Source organism: Barbatula barbatula, assembly GCF_947034865.1.
Source record: "Barbatula barbatula genome assembly, chromosome: 17".
NCBI classification, from domain to species: Eukaryota; Metazoa; Chordata; class Actinopteri; order Cypriniformes; family Nemacheilidae; genus Barbatula; species Barbatula barbatula.
Window position 1 is genome coordinate 12,909,578 of NC_136780.1, and position 19,856 is coordinate 12,929,433.

Genomic DNA, 19,856 nt, shown 5'->3' on the forward strand with positions numbered 1-19,856 from the left:
CAAACCTAAGATAGTGGCTGTCAGGAGATGCAAGACCGATCCCAGGTGCAGACAGCAAGGGGTTCTTAAAGACTTTTATTATAACCAAACACAAAACCCACGATTGGGAAAACACGGTACAAAATCAAAACAAGGAATCGAACCGCAAGGGGGACAAAACAAACAAGGAAAAAGGCGGTAATCCAAATGATAAATCCACAACACGAAAGGGCACAGTGAACAGTAACAGGGTAATCCATAAACATCAAGGAGGGTAACAGTACGACAATGAACCAACACAGGACAAGGAATTCACAGGGCTTTTAAATGGGGAACACTAACAAGGGATGATGACCACGCAGGGAGGGTGACGGGCAGGTGACAGGGATCAACACTAACGGAGAGATTACCGGGAAACAAGGGGCGCGGGGCCAAGGCAAGAGACAGGAGGTCAAATGTCAAAACAAACTGCCAGGTGCATCCACACAAGACCTAACACACACACAAGACATGATACTGTCATGACCCTGTCCACCAGGCTTAAAAACTCTGGACAGGAAGGACAGGATCCTGACAGTACCCCCACCCCAAGGGCCGATAAGTGGCAAATAAAAATAAATGTACAATAATCAACATTTGGGGTTAAAGTAAGACTTTTAATACGTAATAAATTGAATTTTTATGTAAATATGTCTGACAAGATTGTAACACATTGACATTTAAGTGGGGGTCTTCTGTAAATTAGGGTGTATGATATTTCTATTTTTTGCTCAGAAGTTTTATACTTATTGTTTTTATGCTTAAACCCTTTTCCTGTATATATTCATCTCGTGTTATGCTTTTGTCTATAGAAAAAAATTATATTTTTCTAACTGCATTGGTTAATTGGTCTCCATAAGTTTCCTATGCCCCATAATGCTTTGTGTGAAAGAAGTGAGAATCTCAAGGTTCAATGTATACAAACGCATTTCTGTCGTATTTCAAGTCATTCATTTATAGCAGAATGTTAACTTACATGCTGACAGCACTTATAAACTACATCAGAATTCAGTCCACATCTTTTTAGAAGAATGGGATGATGATTTTAATACTTGACGGCGGATATTTAGCAACTTTATCATTCAGTCGTTGCGACAGTAAACCAATGAATAATTTGCATCTTTACATGATGTCAATTGTGTGCTATTTAAAGATTTGGTAAATTATGAATTTTTAAAATCTTGAAGCGAACTGCAAAGCGCTACACGGCCGCGTGCACAAATCATAAAGCTGCTGTATAGTCAGTTGGCCATTAATCTGATAAACATTATAAAGTTACTGAGGATCATTTGCAAATGCTGCCTTTTTACACTTTTAAACATTCTCTCCACATTTTGTTGATAAGACGATAAGTGGAAGAAATACTTTACATCAGGTATAGGCTATCAGGAAGGTAGTTCACATAATGTGATATTCCAACATATTTTTGACAACAAGTCAGTAAAATACAATAAAAAATCTTTGTAAATCTAGTTTACTTTCCCACGTTTTTAATAAAACCCCAATCCAGTGTGTTGATGATAACATGAATCTATTTCAACTCCATTTTGTGAACTATCTTTTTAAACTATGAGCACATTCAGTCTGTTTAATGTTTGTTATCTATTTCCACATTTTGAAGTTTGTATTTTTTAATAGATTACCACATGAAACCAACAGCATTACAGTATGATTCACTGCAGTATACTACTTCTGCCGCTTCACCGGATTGTACCCAAGTTCATTTTTACAGTAGCGCCATTCGGAAACTTGTGAATTATTTTCAAGGTTCCCACCGCAATACAGACAATGCACACAAAATATTGATTGTTTAGAGGTGAAGAAGATTTGGCCAATCGAATGGTCGAATACATTGAAACCTTAATAAAGCTTTAATAATTTAATATTTACACACAGTTTTCCTATTAAGACACTGTTCTGTTCAGTAACAATAACATAACATACTTCAGGACTTTTGCTGTTAGCTTTATTGCTATTATTTCTGTACAGATTTCCCCCAAAATATTTCAAAAATAAAAATATTAAATCTGTTTGTCTTGTGACTAGTTATCATATAGCCTACTCTACATATTTTGCCGTGAGACACTAAAAGAAATTGGATCTCCACTTGGATTACTGTAATGATTTGCTTTTTGGATCACATATAAGAAGATAAGTCTAATATAAGTCTGATATAGCCAACCGGGCATAAGGTGAGTCAATTATAAGAGAGCTTACAAATTTGGGTGAACTATACCTTTAAGATATGATAATGAATTTATGATAACTTAATGAATGTGTTTTGGGAATTTGGCTATTAAAAGCTGCTCCCAAGTTATTCAAATGACAACTGAACTTAAATGCTTTTTTTTGCTGAACGGGATTCAAAGATCCAAGTCAGTAAAATGATCTAATCTTCCCACCACTTTATCACACTGGTCCCAGGCCAAACTTAATATTTCTGAGTTGTGTTTGTTATGAGAAACAGCGATGAGCGAAATTTTGTGTGACCAAAATATATATGTAAAGTTTGCACAGACGAAGCAATACCGGCCCTTACTTTTTTTTCTTGAAGGAATAGTTCACCCAAAAATGAAAATTCTGTCATCATTTACTCACCCTCAAGTTGTACCGACATTTCTGGGGCACCATTGAATTGCATAGCAAGAATTCTTGTATTTATTTATATATTTAGGAAAGAATTTAGGAAAACAAACAAGGCACCGTTTTTAAGGTAGTCAATGGTTCCCCAGTTTGCCGAGGCCAAAGAATATCTAGAAACATTCCAGATGCAAAAGAAATGTTAATGGCACGTGTAAAAGGGCCTATGACTTCTACGGTATCACTGCAAAACATTTCAGCAAAACACTACACTGACAAGGTGTTGGCAGTATTTCTATATTCAAGATTTTAAGAGTCACTTTAATGGAGGCTATGAGATTCTATAGCTTTAATGGTTCCCACCACCTGCTTTGTGTTTTCGTGGCCCCTGAAGCTATAGGCAGTCACAGGGACATGTGCTTTATAAATGATGGCTGGATCATTTGCTCATCACATTTACACTCAAGTTTGTAATGACATAAGGGTGAGTAAATGATAAATTCCTTTTTGATATTTTTAAACGCCCGCATTTAACAAAAATAAGGTGACAGCAGAACAATAGAAAAAGAATCTTCCAGATAGACTTGTATCTGTAAAGCATCACTTTCGTAAATCTGAAATACAGTAGACTTCATGTAAGTGATTAAAGTTGTGTGACACTAAAGCTTTCACAAACAGCTAGTTTTACTGTAGGCTACTTACCAATGGGAATCTGGCATCCAAGCAGTGCCACAGGCCAAACATGAATTTTCCTTTGTAATGAGCCATGTTCATATCTATTTATGAGGGAAAGCCTCCAGTCAAATCCAAGGGCAAATGATGGGAACTTTAAACGTTGGAAGATGCTTAAACAAATAAAGCAAAGCTTTGATGGCGTCTCATTTATTTTCGTCTCGTTTAGCAGAATTTTATGCAAAGAAACTGCAGGTATACGCCAAGACAGTAGTAGTCGATTGGCAGGATTCATACTTTTTGCAATAGTGCATTAACTCGCAGGTGCACTTTTCCAATAACTGGGATTCAACATTCTGTGCAACCCAGTAAAACCATCTTTTTTCTCCTATACCTTCTTATTTAAAGCTCCACTGCATTAAATGGATACTTCACCCAAAAATTCTGTCATCATTTATTCAACCTCAAGTTGCTCCAAGTCTGTATAAATGTCTTTGTTCTGATGAACACAGAGAAAGATATTTGGAAGAATGCTTGTAACCAAACAGTTCTTGGCCACCATTGACTCCCATAGTAGGAAAACGGACAATGGTAGTCGAAAGTGCCCCAGAACTGTTTGCTTCAGAACTTCATTCATGGTATCTTGCTTTAAATACGCAGGACTTTCAAAACTTGATGACTGTTAAACTTAAGTTCTTTCTAAGTCTTAGTAAGTGTGACTTGAATATTTCATTCATCCCTCTTATGAAATTAAGTTAACAGAACCCATTTTTAAGTACACAAAGATGTATTTTTGAGTTAACTGAATTCAAGTCTTTCAGTGTCTTACCAAATTATTAACCTTAATGTGCACAATTGTGTTGTATTAACATCATTTTTTAATCCCTCGGGAACTTAATAACGGTTAGACAGTCAGCTTACTGTTTCTGTAAAAACTATATTTTTTCCAGAAGTGAAAAATATTAATTGGCCAAGCCAAGTAGATCTGCACGCTAACTGCCAACCAAGATCTCAGGAATGCTCATTAGACAAATGAAAAACGTTGCAAGCGCCACATGGGGTACGGAATAGTTTTTTATTCTAATTTCACTTGGTCATATCTACTGTGAATAATAACAGGATGATGTCGCCATCTTCTGTAAAAGATGGTAAAGCCTCCTTAAAACTAAGGTTGTCTTAACATTTTTTAAAGGCTGTGAGCTAATGATAATGAAATGTTTACTGCTTTATGAGTCCCAGTAGTGATCATAAAATGTAAAACATCTGTACAACGGATGCCATCTAAATCGGACAATTCCTGACTACTAATATCAATTTCTTATGGTCATTACTCCACACTAAAATATATTTATACAGACTGTTAAATTGCAACATAAAGTGCATCGCAATACATCTGTTTACATCTGTGTCCTCTTCATGTGCTTAATAGGCCTATTACCCAATTCCCGTCCCAGGGTTTTTAAGGAAAAACATTGTAATTTCGAATAAACTTTCCCTATTTATACAGATAAAACTAGATGGAGCATTCAGTTGTGGCAAGAAGAGCTACAGCTATGTATATTTTAATAATATTTATATCTTAGAATAATGTATGATATTATTGAATAAAGAAGTATTATTATAAATTAATTTGATAAAGTTTTAGTGAGAAACACGTTTAGAAAAAGAATGTTTGCTAAATATTTTCACTGTAATAATGGGCTGGTATGTGTGACTCTGTCTGTGAAAAGCCAGTTAAAGCACTGGATTTGTTTTTAAAATCATTCGGTTTACTTTTGTATATCTTTAATATTTACTGAGTAAGACCATCACATTGAAGTCAATGTTGAGGAAGCCAACTTCGTTGTTTATGTGTAAAATAATAAAACATAGCGTCAATAAAATCACACATTTTAGCAATCGGAATCTATCTAGTCTAGGCTCTCATTTACACACGTGACCTATTTTTGTTCAGCATCTTTATGACTTTTAGTAGCCCACTATGATGCTCCTGAATCTCATAATAGCGTTGAGATTTTTTCTGGATTTCAGAAACAAGGTCACTTTGTTTCATACTTGACGTGTGATATGTCTGACTTATCACTATCCAATCCTGTTTTGTTATGGTTGTTGTTTTAGTCTAATAAGGCTAACAACATTTTTCAGGTATTCTCTATATTAGACATTATTTTACAAAAGAAAATATTAGAATCAAATAATTAATAATTGAATAAATACATTTGCATTAAATCTCTGAGTTGAACAACTTGTTTCTGTTTGTACACATTGCTGAAACGGTATTTGACATACTTTTCTTTGTATTTTAGGCGTAGATCTCCTTCTTCGGCTCTCCTCCTTCAAGTAGAAATGGAGTGAGCCCACACAGGACGGTCAGTCAGTGAGTTGAACAAATTCTCTCAGTTTATAAATGTTTGAATGTTTGCCAGTACAGTTCTAAATATACATTTCATTGTGTTTTTATGCATGAAGGTCCTTCCACAAACTCTCTTCCACAACAATTCTGTGCACGGCCCTGGCCATTGCTGTGAAAAAACTGTTCCACTGGAGTCAGTAGAGAAGACGCGACTCTCTCTCGCAATGGCTCTTGCTACAAGGTTTTTTCGGTACTCGGCCCGACTTTGTCTAAACAAGCGTAATTCGGAAATCGGACACCCCACCTTTAAATGCATCCCGTTAAATGATTGACAGGATGATCAATCACAAATACTTGTTGTTAACAATGTCACTGTTTTCACAGATTTTACATTTCCTTAGATGTTAGTTTTCAAGAATTTGCATTAATTGGATTATCATACGAAATAGTGCATGTTAGATCTTCAGGTTTACTCTTATTCTGAAAATTGATGACACTGATGATGATTTATTCTGCTGAGAAACGTGCCCACTAGTCATATGGGAACTCTATATCATGTTTATACTGCGATACCAAGCTCATCCTCTAGATGTCAATGTCCCGTACGGTTTGTAAATGTTACAGGACCAATTCAATGAATTATTTATTTTTAAAATTAACATACAACAAAATTCAACAAGTCGTTTAGCCTATTCAATACAATTATTAACAATAAAATAATCATATAAATTAATAGTAACATAAATTAAATGAAATATAAATATTTATATTATTAGGCACTAGCCAGACTGATAAACAAACACAGACCGGAAGATAACTGTCTATTGAATGGTCTTTGCTGTAGCTCATAGTAGTGTTAGCTGATTTCCTTCCCCTAGCTGGGTTTCCATTGTAGATCTGCACAAATATTTAATATGTTGATAAAACAAAACCTTTTCTTCTCACGATAAGTCATCAGGGGTGCAAACTTGTCACCTTTACGGCGAAATTAGCCGTTTTGGATCTAAAACGGGTCATTATTGTGATTTGTAGATCTGATGAGTTTTTTAAAACAGGGGTGAGGGGGGGATCTGTGGGTCTTTGGACGGGGTCGCGGTGAATAAGATTATAAGACTCAAGTGCAGGTGTTGCGGCCATGAGATTTATTTCCCCAGATGAATTTACAAAAGGAAAATTTTAGCACATGTTTTTTAGGATATCTTGTTCAGATAGATGGCATCATATTTGTAGCAAATATCAACAAATACTAAATCTAAACATGACCGTCCCTGCTAGGAGTCACATAATAGGCTAAGTTTGGATCTCCCAAAAAACAATGATATAAAAACAAATTGGGTCACTGAGCAAAAACTAAGCTTCTGCCATGGCCATCCCACTTTCCAGATCTGAACCCTATTGAAAATTAGTGGAGAGAAGTGAAGAGGAAAAGCACCAACATGGAGGAGCAACTCTCTGTAAAGGAATGGTCTCAATCTCTTTTCAAGTGTTCTCCAAACTGTTATATGCATTATAGGTGAAGGCGCAGAACTGTTATCTTGGCAAAAAATAAGAAGCTGTAAAAGGGTGTGAATAATTATGAGCAATGTGTATTGAAAATTAGATTTCACAAAATCACATTAATTTCGTATTGATAAAATTCTTATTCTCCTATGAAATGTTTAGATTTTTTAAACTTTTTTCAAGAAAAGATGGTCATATTTGCCTAGGGTATCCACACTTTTGAGCCTAACTGTGTGTGTGTGTGTATATATATTTATATATATAAATATATTATGTAATAATATACTATCCTAAAGTCTGTTTAATATAATATGGAAAACCCTTTAAAGAGGCCGTAACTCATACAGTTTCTGTATATCTCGTGTTAATCTTGAGTACTTACAGAATACCTTTCAAATATCTTTCCCCTGTTAATGCTTAGCTGTGGATGTTACCTGATTGTTCTCACTTTCGGACAGGCCCGGATTAAGAATTCAGAGGCGCCTGGGCAATTTTAATGACCCCATAGTGTACTATGTGTGGGAAACCCCTCTTTCTTTTACATCAATACGATGACAACTTACAAGATGACTTTTCGATTAAACGCTCAGCCCTATTTGTCGCTTTACACTTCTTCTGAAAAAAAAACACGGCTAGAGGGCTCGTAAATATTACTAAATCAAGAGACAGACTTCCTACGTTAGAAACATCTTTGTGTGTGCGGATCAGAGAAGCGCACAGCAGAATGAATATAGCAGAAACACTGTTAGGTAAAAGTTACCTCCCCTTGCTTGGGCCCCAGGGCCTGTGCCCATAATGCCCATCATCCAGTCCTACTTGTGGATGTTACCTGTTAATGCTTACTTGTGGATGTTATACCGTTGAACTGTTCATTGTCGTTGTGCATCGTATCTTGCCCTCTGGAAGTGTGAGAGTAGCCAGTCATGTAACAGCCCTGACTTCACTTCAGTAGTTCATTTGACTATTTTGGTCTCTAAATTCATCATTGTTTACTTTTATTTGAATATTTAATTGAAAATGTTTAAAGGTTAGCTGACAGATGTTTAATCACAATAGCGTTTTATTCAAAGCATCTGCTCCATTGACTTTCATTTAAACAATATAACATCCTTTTAATCTAACCTTTGAGGCTATCATCATATAGGCTGTTCTATTTGGTGGCGAATTCCTCAGTTTATGTAATCAGGGACGTAGCACAGAATCGTGGGCCCTGTGCAAAGGCAATGTGTGGGGCTCCTCCACGCTATTAATCAAATAAATTGTTATATTTCTTTATAATGCAGCACTGAATTTCATTTCTGTGTGAATTGTGATATACTTGAATATGAATAAATCCCCTCAGTATCCCCTTAAACATGAATTGACAGTTGAACTATATTTAACTTGAATTGTGTTTCATTAATATAGACACTGTGCAGTGTAGTCAAAAACATGGCACAGTTAACTATTGAATAGTAAAATCTAGTACTAGTACTCCATAAATGGTAGTAATAATGCCACTTCATGACTGTAACTGAGATTGCCAATTCATATTTCTTAAAAAGATGAATGCCAAGTCAAGTATGTCAAGAAACAATGGCTCCCCTCTTTATTACTTACATATTTATTGACCTTTTTAACTTTACCGGTTATTATTTTATTTGAATGTTTATATATTATTAGGGATAAAATGAATATGTCAGAAGAACTGCCTCAACTTTTTACATATCCAAAGTTTACATATCCAAACCAGAAACAAAAACAATACATTTCCGACACAAATACAAAAACAAACTACCCAAATACTACTTTTATCGGACCAAGCACTATAAAGTGTATTGTACTACATCTACCTGTCGATGAGATATACATCACCAGCTGTGAGCGGGAAATGGAAACCCCGGAGCGACATACACGGATCTCTAGCGGAGAGATAACAGAAGCCTATCGTGCAGTTTCGCGTTGAGGCATGACAAACGCCTGCCGAAGCTTCTCAAAATTAGCGAATTATTTTTATTTACACACGCGCAATATAGGCGCACAATTGTAAAATAATAATAAAGATAATTTCAGGACCTTCAAGGCCCCTGACATGCAAAGGCCCTATGTACTCAGTCGCCATTTTCGCCCCACTTGCGGCGCCCCTGTATGTAATATAATACAATTGAACCGTTTACATGCAACACACTAAATATTTCATACATAAAGTGTTATCATACAGCTCAATGTTCCCAGTCAACCAGAAAAATGACATGAAAACAAAATTTAAGTAAACACTTTTATTTTGGTAGCAAAAACAGCACCTCAGAAAACACAAGATAGACACATAAGGGCACTTCTTTCTCATCTGCCAAAATAAACTGAAATGGCAGATTCTACTAAACAGGCGAACATGGATTTGCCACCAACACAGCCGCGATTTGGCGCAAACGCAAACACATCCCTTCATAGATAATGAATCAATTACTTCTCATGTCAAGCGGTTCAGCCAAATAGCTAGCTCGTGTTAGTGTCACATCTAGCATTCTCAGATGTGGATGTGGCCATGTTGTGCAAGGTAAAGCATTCTGAAGTTATTGCAGAGCAGCGGCCTGAAGGCACGTGTGTGTTTTTTTAGTGTAAGGTTAGGGCACGACTAAAGTAGTTTTATTAAAGATTATTTGGTCCCTCTGGAATTGTTTGGTCAGACTGAATGGTTTATTGCTTTACAACCATGATTATGACTTCATTCCAGTCCAGCCAGAGCTTTGGATTGGAGTCATAAGGGTTGGGAGGGAAGGGTCAAGAATGCGTGAAAAGGCGTGAGGTTCGGAAGACGGAACTGGCGAGGGAGTGACCTCAATCTTGGACGACCTCTGAGGACTCGGACACCACTCTGCCGTCCTTGGTCTCGATCATCTTGATCACAACGCTTTTCTTGGTCTGAGTGACGCTGTCGCCGTAGCCGCTGCCGGAGCTGTATCCTCCGCTGTATCCTCCGCTGTATCCGCCGCTGTATCCGCTGCCGTATCCACCGCCGTATCCGCTGGACAAATTGCTGGAGTAGCTGTTGTAACTGCTGCCTGCACTGTCCATGGGATAACCGCTGTAGCTCGCTATTAAGACAGAACGTGAGATTTTAAAGCAAGCTTTCCCTTATAGGATTTTTGCTATTTTAGTGAGAAAATATTCAACACTTACAGCTCTGTTTTGAGATGTTGATGGACTTGATTCCGCTGGCCAGTCTGTAAAAAAACACACAGAATGAGAAATCTGCATTTAACAATGGACGTGATGGACGTTAAAGCAAACATGTCATCACCACACTCACCTATCCTCCTCTCCTTCCAGGAGCTTTCTATAGGTGGCGATCTCAATGTCCAAGGCCAGTTTGACGTTCATCAGGTCTTGATATTCTCTAATCTGGCGTGCCATGTCCTGCTTGGCTCTCTGTAGGGCGTCCTCCAGATCCTTAATGCGGGACTTGGCATCTCTCACCGACATCTCGCCACGTTCCTCTGCCTCTGCGATCTGGTTCTCCAGATTGGCACGCTATAGCGAGAAACATTTGCGGTCAATTTCTGTAAATATATATTTAAAATGAATATGCATTTGGGCACAGTGGGCTGTTTACCTGTCCTTTAACAGCATCGATTTCAGACTGAAGTCTCTGGATCATACGTGTAAGATCTGCAATCTCTGTTTTTGTTGATCTGAGGTCATCACCGTATTTGGTGGCGGATGTCGCCATCTCCTCGTACTGAAAATGAGGACGCAACGTTTGGTTAGATATTTAATATCCAATTCACAACTATGTTAAGCAACTCTTATTATTTGCATGATATAATACCTTGGTCTTGTACCACATCTCGGCCTCAGCCCGACTGCGGTTGGCGATGTCCTCATACTGAGCGCGGACCTCGGCGACGATAGCGTCCATGTCCAGGTGTCTGCTGTTGTCCATCTCCACGACGACTGAGGTGTCCTTGATCTGAGACTGCAGCTCACGGAGCTCCTGCAAGACCAAACAAAGAGGGCACGTTGTTATTAAAATGTGCCACATTTAGGCATTATATGAGATAACATTTAAATGAGAACATAATATTTACCTCCTCAAAGATCTGCCTGAGGAAATTGATCTCATCTGTAAGGCTCTCCAGCTTGGCCTCCAGCTCTACCTTATTCATGTAGGCCTCGTCGACATCCTACAAAAATATGATTTATTTATTCATCGATTCAATAAGGATTTGTATGTCAACAGCGATTTTTGTAACAATGTACAAACCTTCTTAATGAGCACGAACTCGTTCTCACATTCTGTGCGTTTGTTGATTTCATCCTCATACCTGAAGAAAGATGAAGGGCATTTAATTGGTCATGTCGTTTGTAAAGTTTTCAACGTCATCCAGAGTACTTATGCCAAATATGCATTACAATTCCAGAGAAGTTATTGTATTTTCTAAATTCCAAAGTATGTTTAATGCTGGGCCTTTAGCAATACCAAACGGCAAATAATAACGCTTTTTAACACTGTGACATTAATGGCACGGATGGCAACAGACAGACTCGCACAACTGTTTTAAGCTTAAGTTGCTGTCTTGCCAATCAAAATGCTAAAACAAACATTGCAAATACTGCGCCAACGAGTAACAATTTTTGTTATCTCTATATTAAACTGAACTAGAGCATTCAACATCGAAAATGTTACTCGTTTAGGAAATATATGTGTTTTGTACACTAGGGGGCAGCAGCACTCCATCTTTATGGGGAGAAGCGCTCGCGCTAGTTTTTCCAGACTCTCAAGGGCCTTAACTTTAATAAGCCCTTTAAAATTGTGTAGATGTCCATGAAAAGAGCTGTGCACTTGTTTGCTCAATTGCTGTAATCTATATGACTCATGCTGACGCCCATTTAATTGTGGGCAATGGAATGTTAAACAGTTATTAAAATCCTTATAATATGATGTACATCCAAACAAAGAAAAATGTTAGATAATAAGAAAGCACACCCGGGAGTGAACACAGCAAAATAGTACAGCTGCATAAGCCCTGTTGGAACCTGACAGCCGTCTATTCCCATTACACCAGTGAAACACTTTTGGCCTCAATCTAATTTAATGCAACCGAATTTATTCAAGCGCATCACAAAATGCTTATTTGACTAAACTTGGGCGCTACCGATCTCCCCAAATCTACATAAAAACCCAAACTCACTTGTTTTTGAAGTCCTCGACCAGTCCCTGCATGTTGTGCAGGTCAGCCTCCAGCTTCATCTTGTCGTTGTCCAGGCTGTCCAGCTGTCTGCGGAGGTTGGTGATGTAGGCCTCGAACATGGCGTCGATGTTGGAACGTGTGGTGGTCTGATTCTGAAGCAGACTCCATTTTGTTTCCAGCATCTTGTTCTGCTGCTCCAGGAAACGTACCTACAAGACAAAAATAAACAGTTATTAAAAGGAAAAGAATACTTGTAAAATAAAAGAAATCCTTGGCAGCGAAGGGCAACGCACCCCCTACACCGATACTACAATCGCACGAAATCATGGCTCATTATTTATGCACAGAAGTACAACCATATGCCAACATGTGGCATGTGGATGGGTTATCTTCACAAAGGGAAGCACTGTTTTGCTATAGCATTACATGAAGTGTGCATGTGTTTTCAGTTTGTAACGCTTTTGCTATTTCCTAGGAAACAGTGACTCAAATTCCAGGAGGGCAGCTAACGAGTGCCCGCTTTCCAGATCCAAATTTGTAAGGTGGACACGAGGCGGTCCTTCTATAGAGGTGTGACTTTGTGGATGAAACTAGCTTAGAAGATCGAATTGGTTAATGTTTAAGAAAGGGCAGGAAGCAGCGTTTCCGCCCAGATCTGCAAGAAAGTCTCTTGAGATGAGTGTGTAAATGATGGGCGGAGAGCAAAAACCCGATAACCTTTGGAGGTGAACATTGCACATTTTGGGAAGGCGTCACAGCCCTGGCTCACTAATCAACTTCTTCCATTCAAAACAGTCGGCGTGTTAAACAAATAGTGTGATGCAAAGCAAATGATCGTGGTTAAAAGAGCACAAGACACAAGTGTGATCAAAGCGAGAAGAATATTTCCTCTCTCCACTGGTTACGTAACTAGAACATGACCCCAGCTCCATGAATGAATTATTAACTCTCGAGAGTAAAGATATATTGCACTTCACTATCTTCTCTTGAAATGTTTGGTTGAATTCTAATAAAATTATAAAGTTTTGTGCATGTAACAGGTATCACGTCCGGCCGTGTGTCCTAGTTTGGGTGTGGACACTTAAGCGGGTTTCAGAAGAGCCTCAGGTTATGCCATTCAAATGAAAAACCAGCAACGCTCTGACCATGTACACACCCTGTTCTCCACCGTTCCATATGTCTCCTTTCTTTTTTGACCGAGGCGAGGACTTTTACACACATTTACAACTTGACACCTTTTCTGTTCGATACACTCTTTTGTTCTATGTGCTTTGGGACTTATATCTAAACACTATCTTTCAACTTTTAAGGCAACAAGCACCCACCTTGTCAATGAAGGAAGCGAAGCGGTTGTTGAGGGTCTTGATCTGCTCTTTCTCCTGGGTGCGGACAACTTGAATGTTAGGGTCGATCTCCAGGTTCAGAGGAGCCAGGAGGCTCTTGTTGAATGTCACGGCTTGAATAGGGGCCACGTTGCCCATACCCATGCCCATACCGAGGCCGTAAGCCGATGAGCTGCTGATGTAGTTGCCACCTCCCATACCACCTCCCATGCCACGGTTGGTACCTCCATAGGAGCTGCGTACACTGTAGGCGCTCTGCCGGCTGACGCTGGGGCCGGAGTAAGACATGCTGCTGAAGCTGCGTGGAGCGGATCCAGAAGAGGAAGACTTCACGGTGTAGCTGGTTTTCTTGTTGTAAGACATCTTGCTGGTGTGGGTTTTGTCCTGCACTTGCTGAGAACGACCTGGGGGAGTGAGAGCAGCAGAAAACAGCTTTGTCTGCTGGGCTGGAGAAACTCGAGCAGATAGACAGAACAGGAGACCGACCCCCTTACTATATCTGCTGGAAAGTGGGAGGAGCCAGAGGATGACTCTGATTGGCCGGTGGAGAGTAGAATGGGAGGCGTGGTTGAAACTCCACACTCATGTTTCTACATTCTTTATCTAACATTACTTGGACGGGCCAGTATTTCCAGGAAAAAAAAATCACATTTTTAGGAGTGGAAAAACGTTTGCGTTGTCATTGGCTAAAGTTTATTCTAACTATAAGTATTACGTATATAATAAAAATGAATGTATCCCAGACATAAAAGCAAACACAGGATTAAAACAGTGAAATGTCCTTAAGATTTAGATATTGTTATTATTAGTATTATTGTATAAATAGTAGTTTCGTTGTGATAAAACGCAACACCTGAAACTACAAGGCACAGAAACAGCTTGCATTCATACATTTGCCTATTCAAATGCAGCACCTGGAAGGCTTTAAATTTCTCTCTCAGCTATTGACAGCCGACAATTTGTAGCTCTAAGCACTAAAAGAGTTCAAAAAAAGCTCATGCTTTAACATTAGCTCCAGTGTGAGAGTCTTGTCGTAAGCCCTCCACAAAGATTACATGGTTTCCAAAAGTCTCAAAAAATGAAAATATTAGGTTTGCACAACTGCAAACGTCGAGCCAAACACACTGTAAATTAAGTAAGGTACACAGTTTAATACTTTGCAAACAAACAGAACTTGTACGACAGGACTGTATAAGCGATATCCTTGTCTCACATTGTGGTCTCACAACAGGTTCTGACCGGAATGTAATTCTCACAAGTTTCTAAAAACTATCCCCTACAGGCCTTGCAGTCCTCCGGAATCCAGAATTTAGGATAGGTTACCAGTTTTATTGTAACGGGTTTACGGTGGAAAAGCCAGGTGCCTAGATTTGATGAAAACAGCTTAAGGGTGATGAAAATGTTTACCTCAAAGAGGAACGTCATGCTTGAATGTTGGTATTGTGATATTTTCGGATAGAACAGAAGTTTGCGTTTGCTTGTGGAAATGAGGCAGAGGCACCATGTACTAAATTCATATAAAATCATTTTCATTATACATTTTTGTTATTTGATTTGAATTTTGCATTGTGTAGTGCTTTTGGGTAAAGCAAGTATTCATAAAATGAATGTCTTGTTTTTCTTTCGCCTTTAACAGTATCACTTTAAACTTTTAGTTTCAGTGTTTTATTTAACTGAAATTAGGACATGGTCTTCACAAACAATGGACACAGGTGCTCACGACCTGAAATTCTAGATTATTCTCAAAGCATTTGGTATCTGTTCCTCAGGTACAGTCCATTCTACTGACCGCTCAATTACATCATCAGCTGTTTCTATGGTCGGGTCATCAGCTCTTGGTGTGGCACGTGTTGCACAATAAAAGCCTTCATTAAGTCAATAATGTTAATTAAGTCAGATAATGTACTCACGTTCCTGGCCATTTGAAAATATCTGTGATGCACGTGCCAAAACATGCATGTGTTTTGTGACTCAAATCCTGCCACAGCAGTCCGCATGAACTAGTCTTGACCATGATCAATAGTTCTGCAGTCCATATGTGCTGAAGAGGACATACAGTTGATGTAGAGTTTAATGTATAGTGACATAAGATAACCTTGGCTTTTATCTTGGTCCGTGTGTTTGAGTGAGTCGTGATTGCTTAAGGCGCTGGTCTTTCCTCAAGCCAACAACAAAATCCCGGCTATTGTTTCTGAGAGGATAAAATAAAAACACTACTTTTCCATCCAGCTACATCAAAAGCTCATTTTTGGACGTGCCCTTGCGATAATACGCACAACGTGTCCAAACCATTAACAACAAATGCCCCATTGTTACCGATATATGTAACTATCCACTCCAGTCTAATCCAGTGCATTTACAGATCAGAACTTAATATACCAGCTAAATCACAGTTTCCTACCTGATTTTTTGTAACATATTCACACGAACCAGATTTGAACCATAACAAAAGGTCAGTTTTTATGAAACTCCTGCAAGATGCATTCATATTTAAATGCCTCTTTAAAGGGACTGTTCGCCGCAAAATGCAAATTCTGTCATCAGTTATTCACCTTGTTGTCTTTCACGAAAGAAAGTTATTCACGACTTTCTTTCTACTACAAAACCAAAAAGAAGATATTTTGAAGAATATAAGTAACCAAACAACACTGTGTCCTATTGACTTCAGATGTATGAACACAAAACCAATGCAAGTGTATAACCAGCATATGTAAATCTATCTTTTTAGGTGTTCTGCAGAAGAAAGTAACTCAAACTGAAGATGAATAAATAATAACAGAATTTTACTTTCCCCTTAGGACACTTTTGAAAAACGTATTGCCCAACAATCACTCTATTTCAATACACTATGAACTCCGTTTTCCTTACTGCTGATATGAAGTGGAATGCTGTCTTGCATTCTCAAAGCCTAAAAACAGGTGTGACTGTACTTTCTAAGTACAGTCATCCCCGACATTTTATCTCTTCATCATGAAAGCAAACCCAGAGATAAGCATCTGCAGGTCTCTGCCCAGATGATAGCTTGATTATAACATTCTTCCTTTACTAAGATAATAACAACAACTGGCTTAGTGACAAACAGATTTGAGAAAAATGTAAAATAGTGAGAATGCCAAGCCTTCCTCTAGACGTGTTTGTGTTTGTAAAAACCTACTAGGACATCTTGCTCAACATTTGCGGTCTTTATAATCATGGACGGATGAATTGTACATTAAAGCTGTTTATTATTTTAACAATCCACTAAAGAGCTGGACTAAATTAAAAAGAGCACCAATGATTCAATCGTGAATCAAACCAAATGGTTTCATTCAATTATAATAATTTGCATATTTTGCTGCTGTGAAGTTTAAATGCTATAATTCAATCATTTATTGTGAGCTTTCATTCAGTCTAAGCAAACACATTGTGACTGATACTGTTAAAACCATCTGACCTGTGACCTTCTGAGGGCCACTTCACACCTCACCTGAGAACAATGAATGAAGCCCCTTCAGCGTGAGGGACGAGCCTATGCCTAAACCGTTTCAATGCTGTTTAATCCTCAGTACCTTAAACGGATTTTGTTTTGCTTCATTGTTAGACGGTTTCAGCTGTTCAGTACAGTGTGTGTGTGTGTGTGTGCGTGTGTGTGTGCGCGCGCGTGTGTGTGTAGTGTATTAGATAGATCTTGTGATATCGTAGACTTCTTGTCATGATTCTGCTGCATCATTTCAGGTTTCTCTTAGTATAGTGGCAGGATCATGACAGAACCTCATGTTTAATGTGGAGAGAGGGAATTATTGTTGTAATAGCCTTCCATACGCTCTCTCCAGGTCTCGTCTCTGTTCCCATCCTCTCGTTATTGATTAATGCCCTACACCTGTTTCCCTCTTGATTTGCTCCCTTATTTAATGCCCTTGTGTCTTCTGTCTTGTGCTGTTTCATTGTGGTTGTGTGGTGAGTCCATGTGTCTTGTCAAGTCAAGTCCAGTGTATTTGTACTTCTTGTTTTGAGTTTATGTTAAGTTTATTTGTTAATCCCTTACCCGCTGTCTGCGCTTGGGTCCTCTGTCCGTGTCTCACCACGATCATGACACTTCTCATATACACATATCAGCACTTTCCTCACTGAACACTCCCTCAAGGTGCGCTCACACAAGATTTCATGCAAAACTGTGTGATCTTGATCCGTAAACAAAAATGTGTTTTGAGCAAAGACAGAAAATTGTCAGTTAAACTCCCAGTGAAAGTAAAAATGAGACAGCCTATCTTGTCATGAAATATTCCAGTGTTTATTAAATAGTTTATCGATGGTGGCCTTTCTCTTTTTTGAATTTGTGTGCCTTCATAATCTTTTGCTAAAATCTGAAAATGCACTTCCTTCCTTTTATGAATATCCATCCCAAATTATGTATGTTAGAATTATGCATCTGTTAGCTCCTCCCCTTCAACTAAGTCTGCTGCCAAAGTCGGCTGTCTTTATAAATCCAATCAAATCGCACATGAAGACAAAGCCACGTTCACTATTTTTCTCACTCGAAATTCTATTTCACTCGAAAAATCGTAAAAATAAAGTAGAAACGATCGTATCTTCTGGTTCATGGGGACTTTAACAAACATACATTTGGCAACTTGATGTACATAATAAAATCATGCTGAGCAACATAACTTTATTATGTGCAAATGACGTACATCACCCTTAAGCTGCCGGGTTGCATTTTGTGAGAAATGTCAGTAAAGGAATGTCACTTTGTCAGATTTTCACCATACGATTATCATGATGGAGTATCATTCAGATACTGAAGCTGAAGTATTATAACACAGTTATAAAAATGTCATGGTTACTGTCAAATACTGTAAATTGCGACAACCCAATGTCACTATTGCATAATTTAACTTGAACACAAGTAGATGTGCAGTATGTTTCAAACAGAGACGGCGATAGAGAGGGAAACGAAAGTAAGGACATGAAATTGGATCATTACCTCAAACAATGCACCAATGATAAATTGGGTAGTTTGGAAAATAAAGGGGTATTTACAGTCAGCCGGACATTATAACAAAATAAATCCTGACGGGGTGCTCACATCTTGAGGAAAGACGAGTGATATGATTGGTTAAGAAAATAACAATGTTGAAATACACAGTTTAAAAGTCATTATATTGCAAAATAAACCAGTGTGACGTGTGATCAGGACCTGACATGAAACACATGGTCTTGTATCAAACAAAAAGGGTTTATTTCATAATAACAACCAGTTGGGTGTTGATTCTCCAGCTAAATGGATATTTGTGAATCTGAAATATAGATTTTTCATTTGTAAAATTGTGAAATATTTTATTTCATTTGTAATGAATGCAGAACATCTGTTTTAAGGCAATATATGAAGTTTAAAATGCTATTTGATTTAATCATTTGTAAATAATAATAAATAATAAATAAATAAATATTAAATAATCTCAAATTAATACCTTTGAATTTTGCAACTGGCCAATCAGAATCAAGTATTTCAGATCGCTGTGTAATAAAAAATATTTTTTATCACTGAATGCTGTGATTCACAATGATATTTTCCAAAGAACTGAGAAATTCCATATTATTTACTTCACATTCATGTCGCATAGTTAAACCTGCAGCTTTATAGTCGATAACCGAGAGAACCCGTTTAGGCAATCTTTGACGTTTAAAATGTTTTTCACTTAATGTATATGTTTTTGAAGACCAAAGTTCGCCATACTTGAACTTTGGTACGCAGTAAACTTCAACATCTTTCGACAAGCTCTTCCACCTTCATTTACAGTACGTATGAACGAAAGTAAACTGAACACAAAGCATCTTCACTTCTGTGAAATATTTGCAGGCTTTGTCAGGCATAGAATTCAAAATAAAGATTTCCCAAACGTCTCAAAGTCGCTAAAGCATTGAAATAATGTCTGCATCAACCCAAGCCTCAGTCTAAAATGTTCAGCACAACATATTTGTATCATTTTTCTCGGTCTGCAGTGTGATATAAACATAGCGGGACGTTCCTCAGATGTGAAGTTTTCTGTGGCTTGTCATGGTTGGCCTTGCTCTAGCTCGTCATGTGTCTCTCCCTCAGAACTTCCCTTTAATGCCTGGGCAGTGAGACACACCCATTGTTTCCATGGCAATGGGGGTTACCACAGATCACAAACGTACTGACACACACTCACAAGTTGCCTACGCTGACCCCTGCCACATGGCCATTGGTTGTTGGAA

The 19,856-nt window shown here is 38.2% G+C and overlaps 1 protein-coding gene across 1 annotated transcript; it reads right to left on the reverse strand.

Moving 5' to 3' along the window:
• Positions 1–9,368: 9,368 nt before the first annotated feature.
• krt8 (keratin 8) lies at positions 9,369–14,142 on the reverse strand. Its single transcript, XM_079478467.1, has 9 exons — positions 13,620–14,142; positions 12,295–12,503; positions 11,367–11,427; positions 11,191–11,286; positions 10,932–11,096; positions 10,716–10,841; positions 10,413–10,633; positions 10,283–10,326; positions 9,369–10,197 (listed from the first exon to the last, which is right to left on the reverse strand). Exons 1-9 carry the CDS (start codon positions 13,998–14,000, stop codon positions 9,941–9,943), a joined length of 1,560 nt encoding a protein of 519 aa, XP_079334593.1. The 5' UTR covers positions 14,001–14,142; the 3' UTR covers positions 9,369–9,940.
• Positions 14,143–19,856: the final 5,714 nt, after the last annotated feature.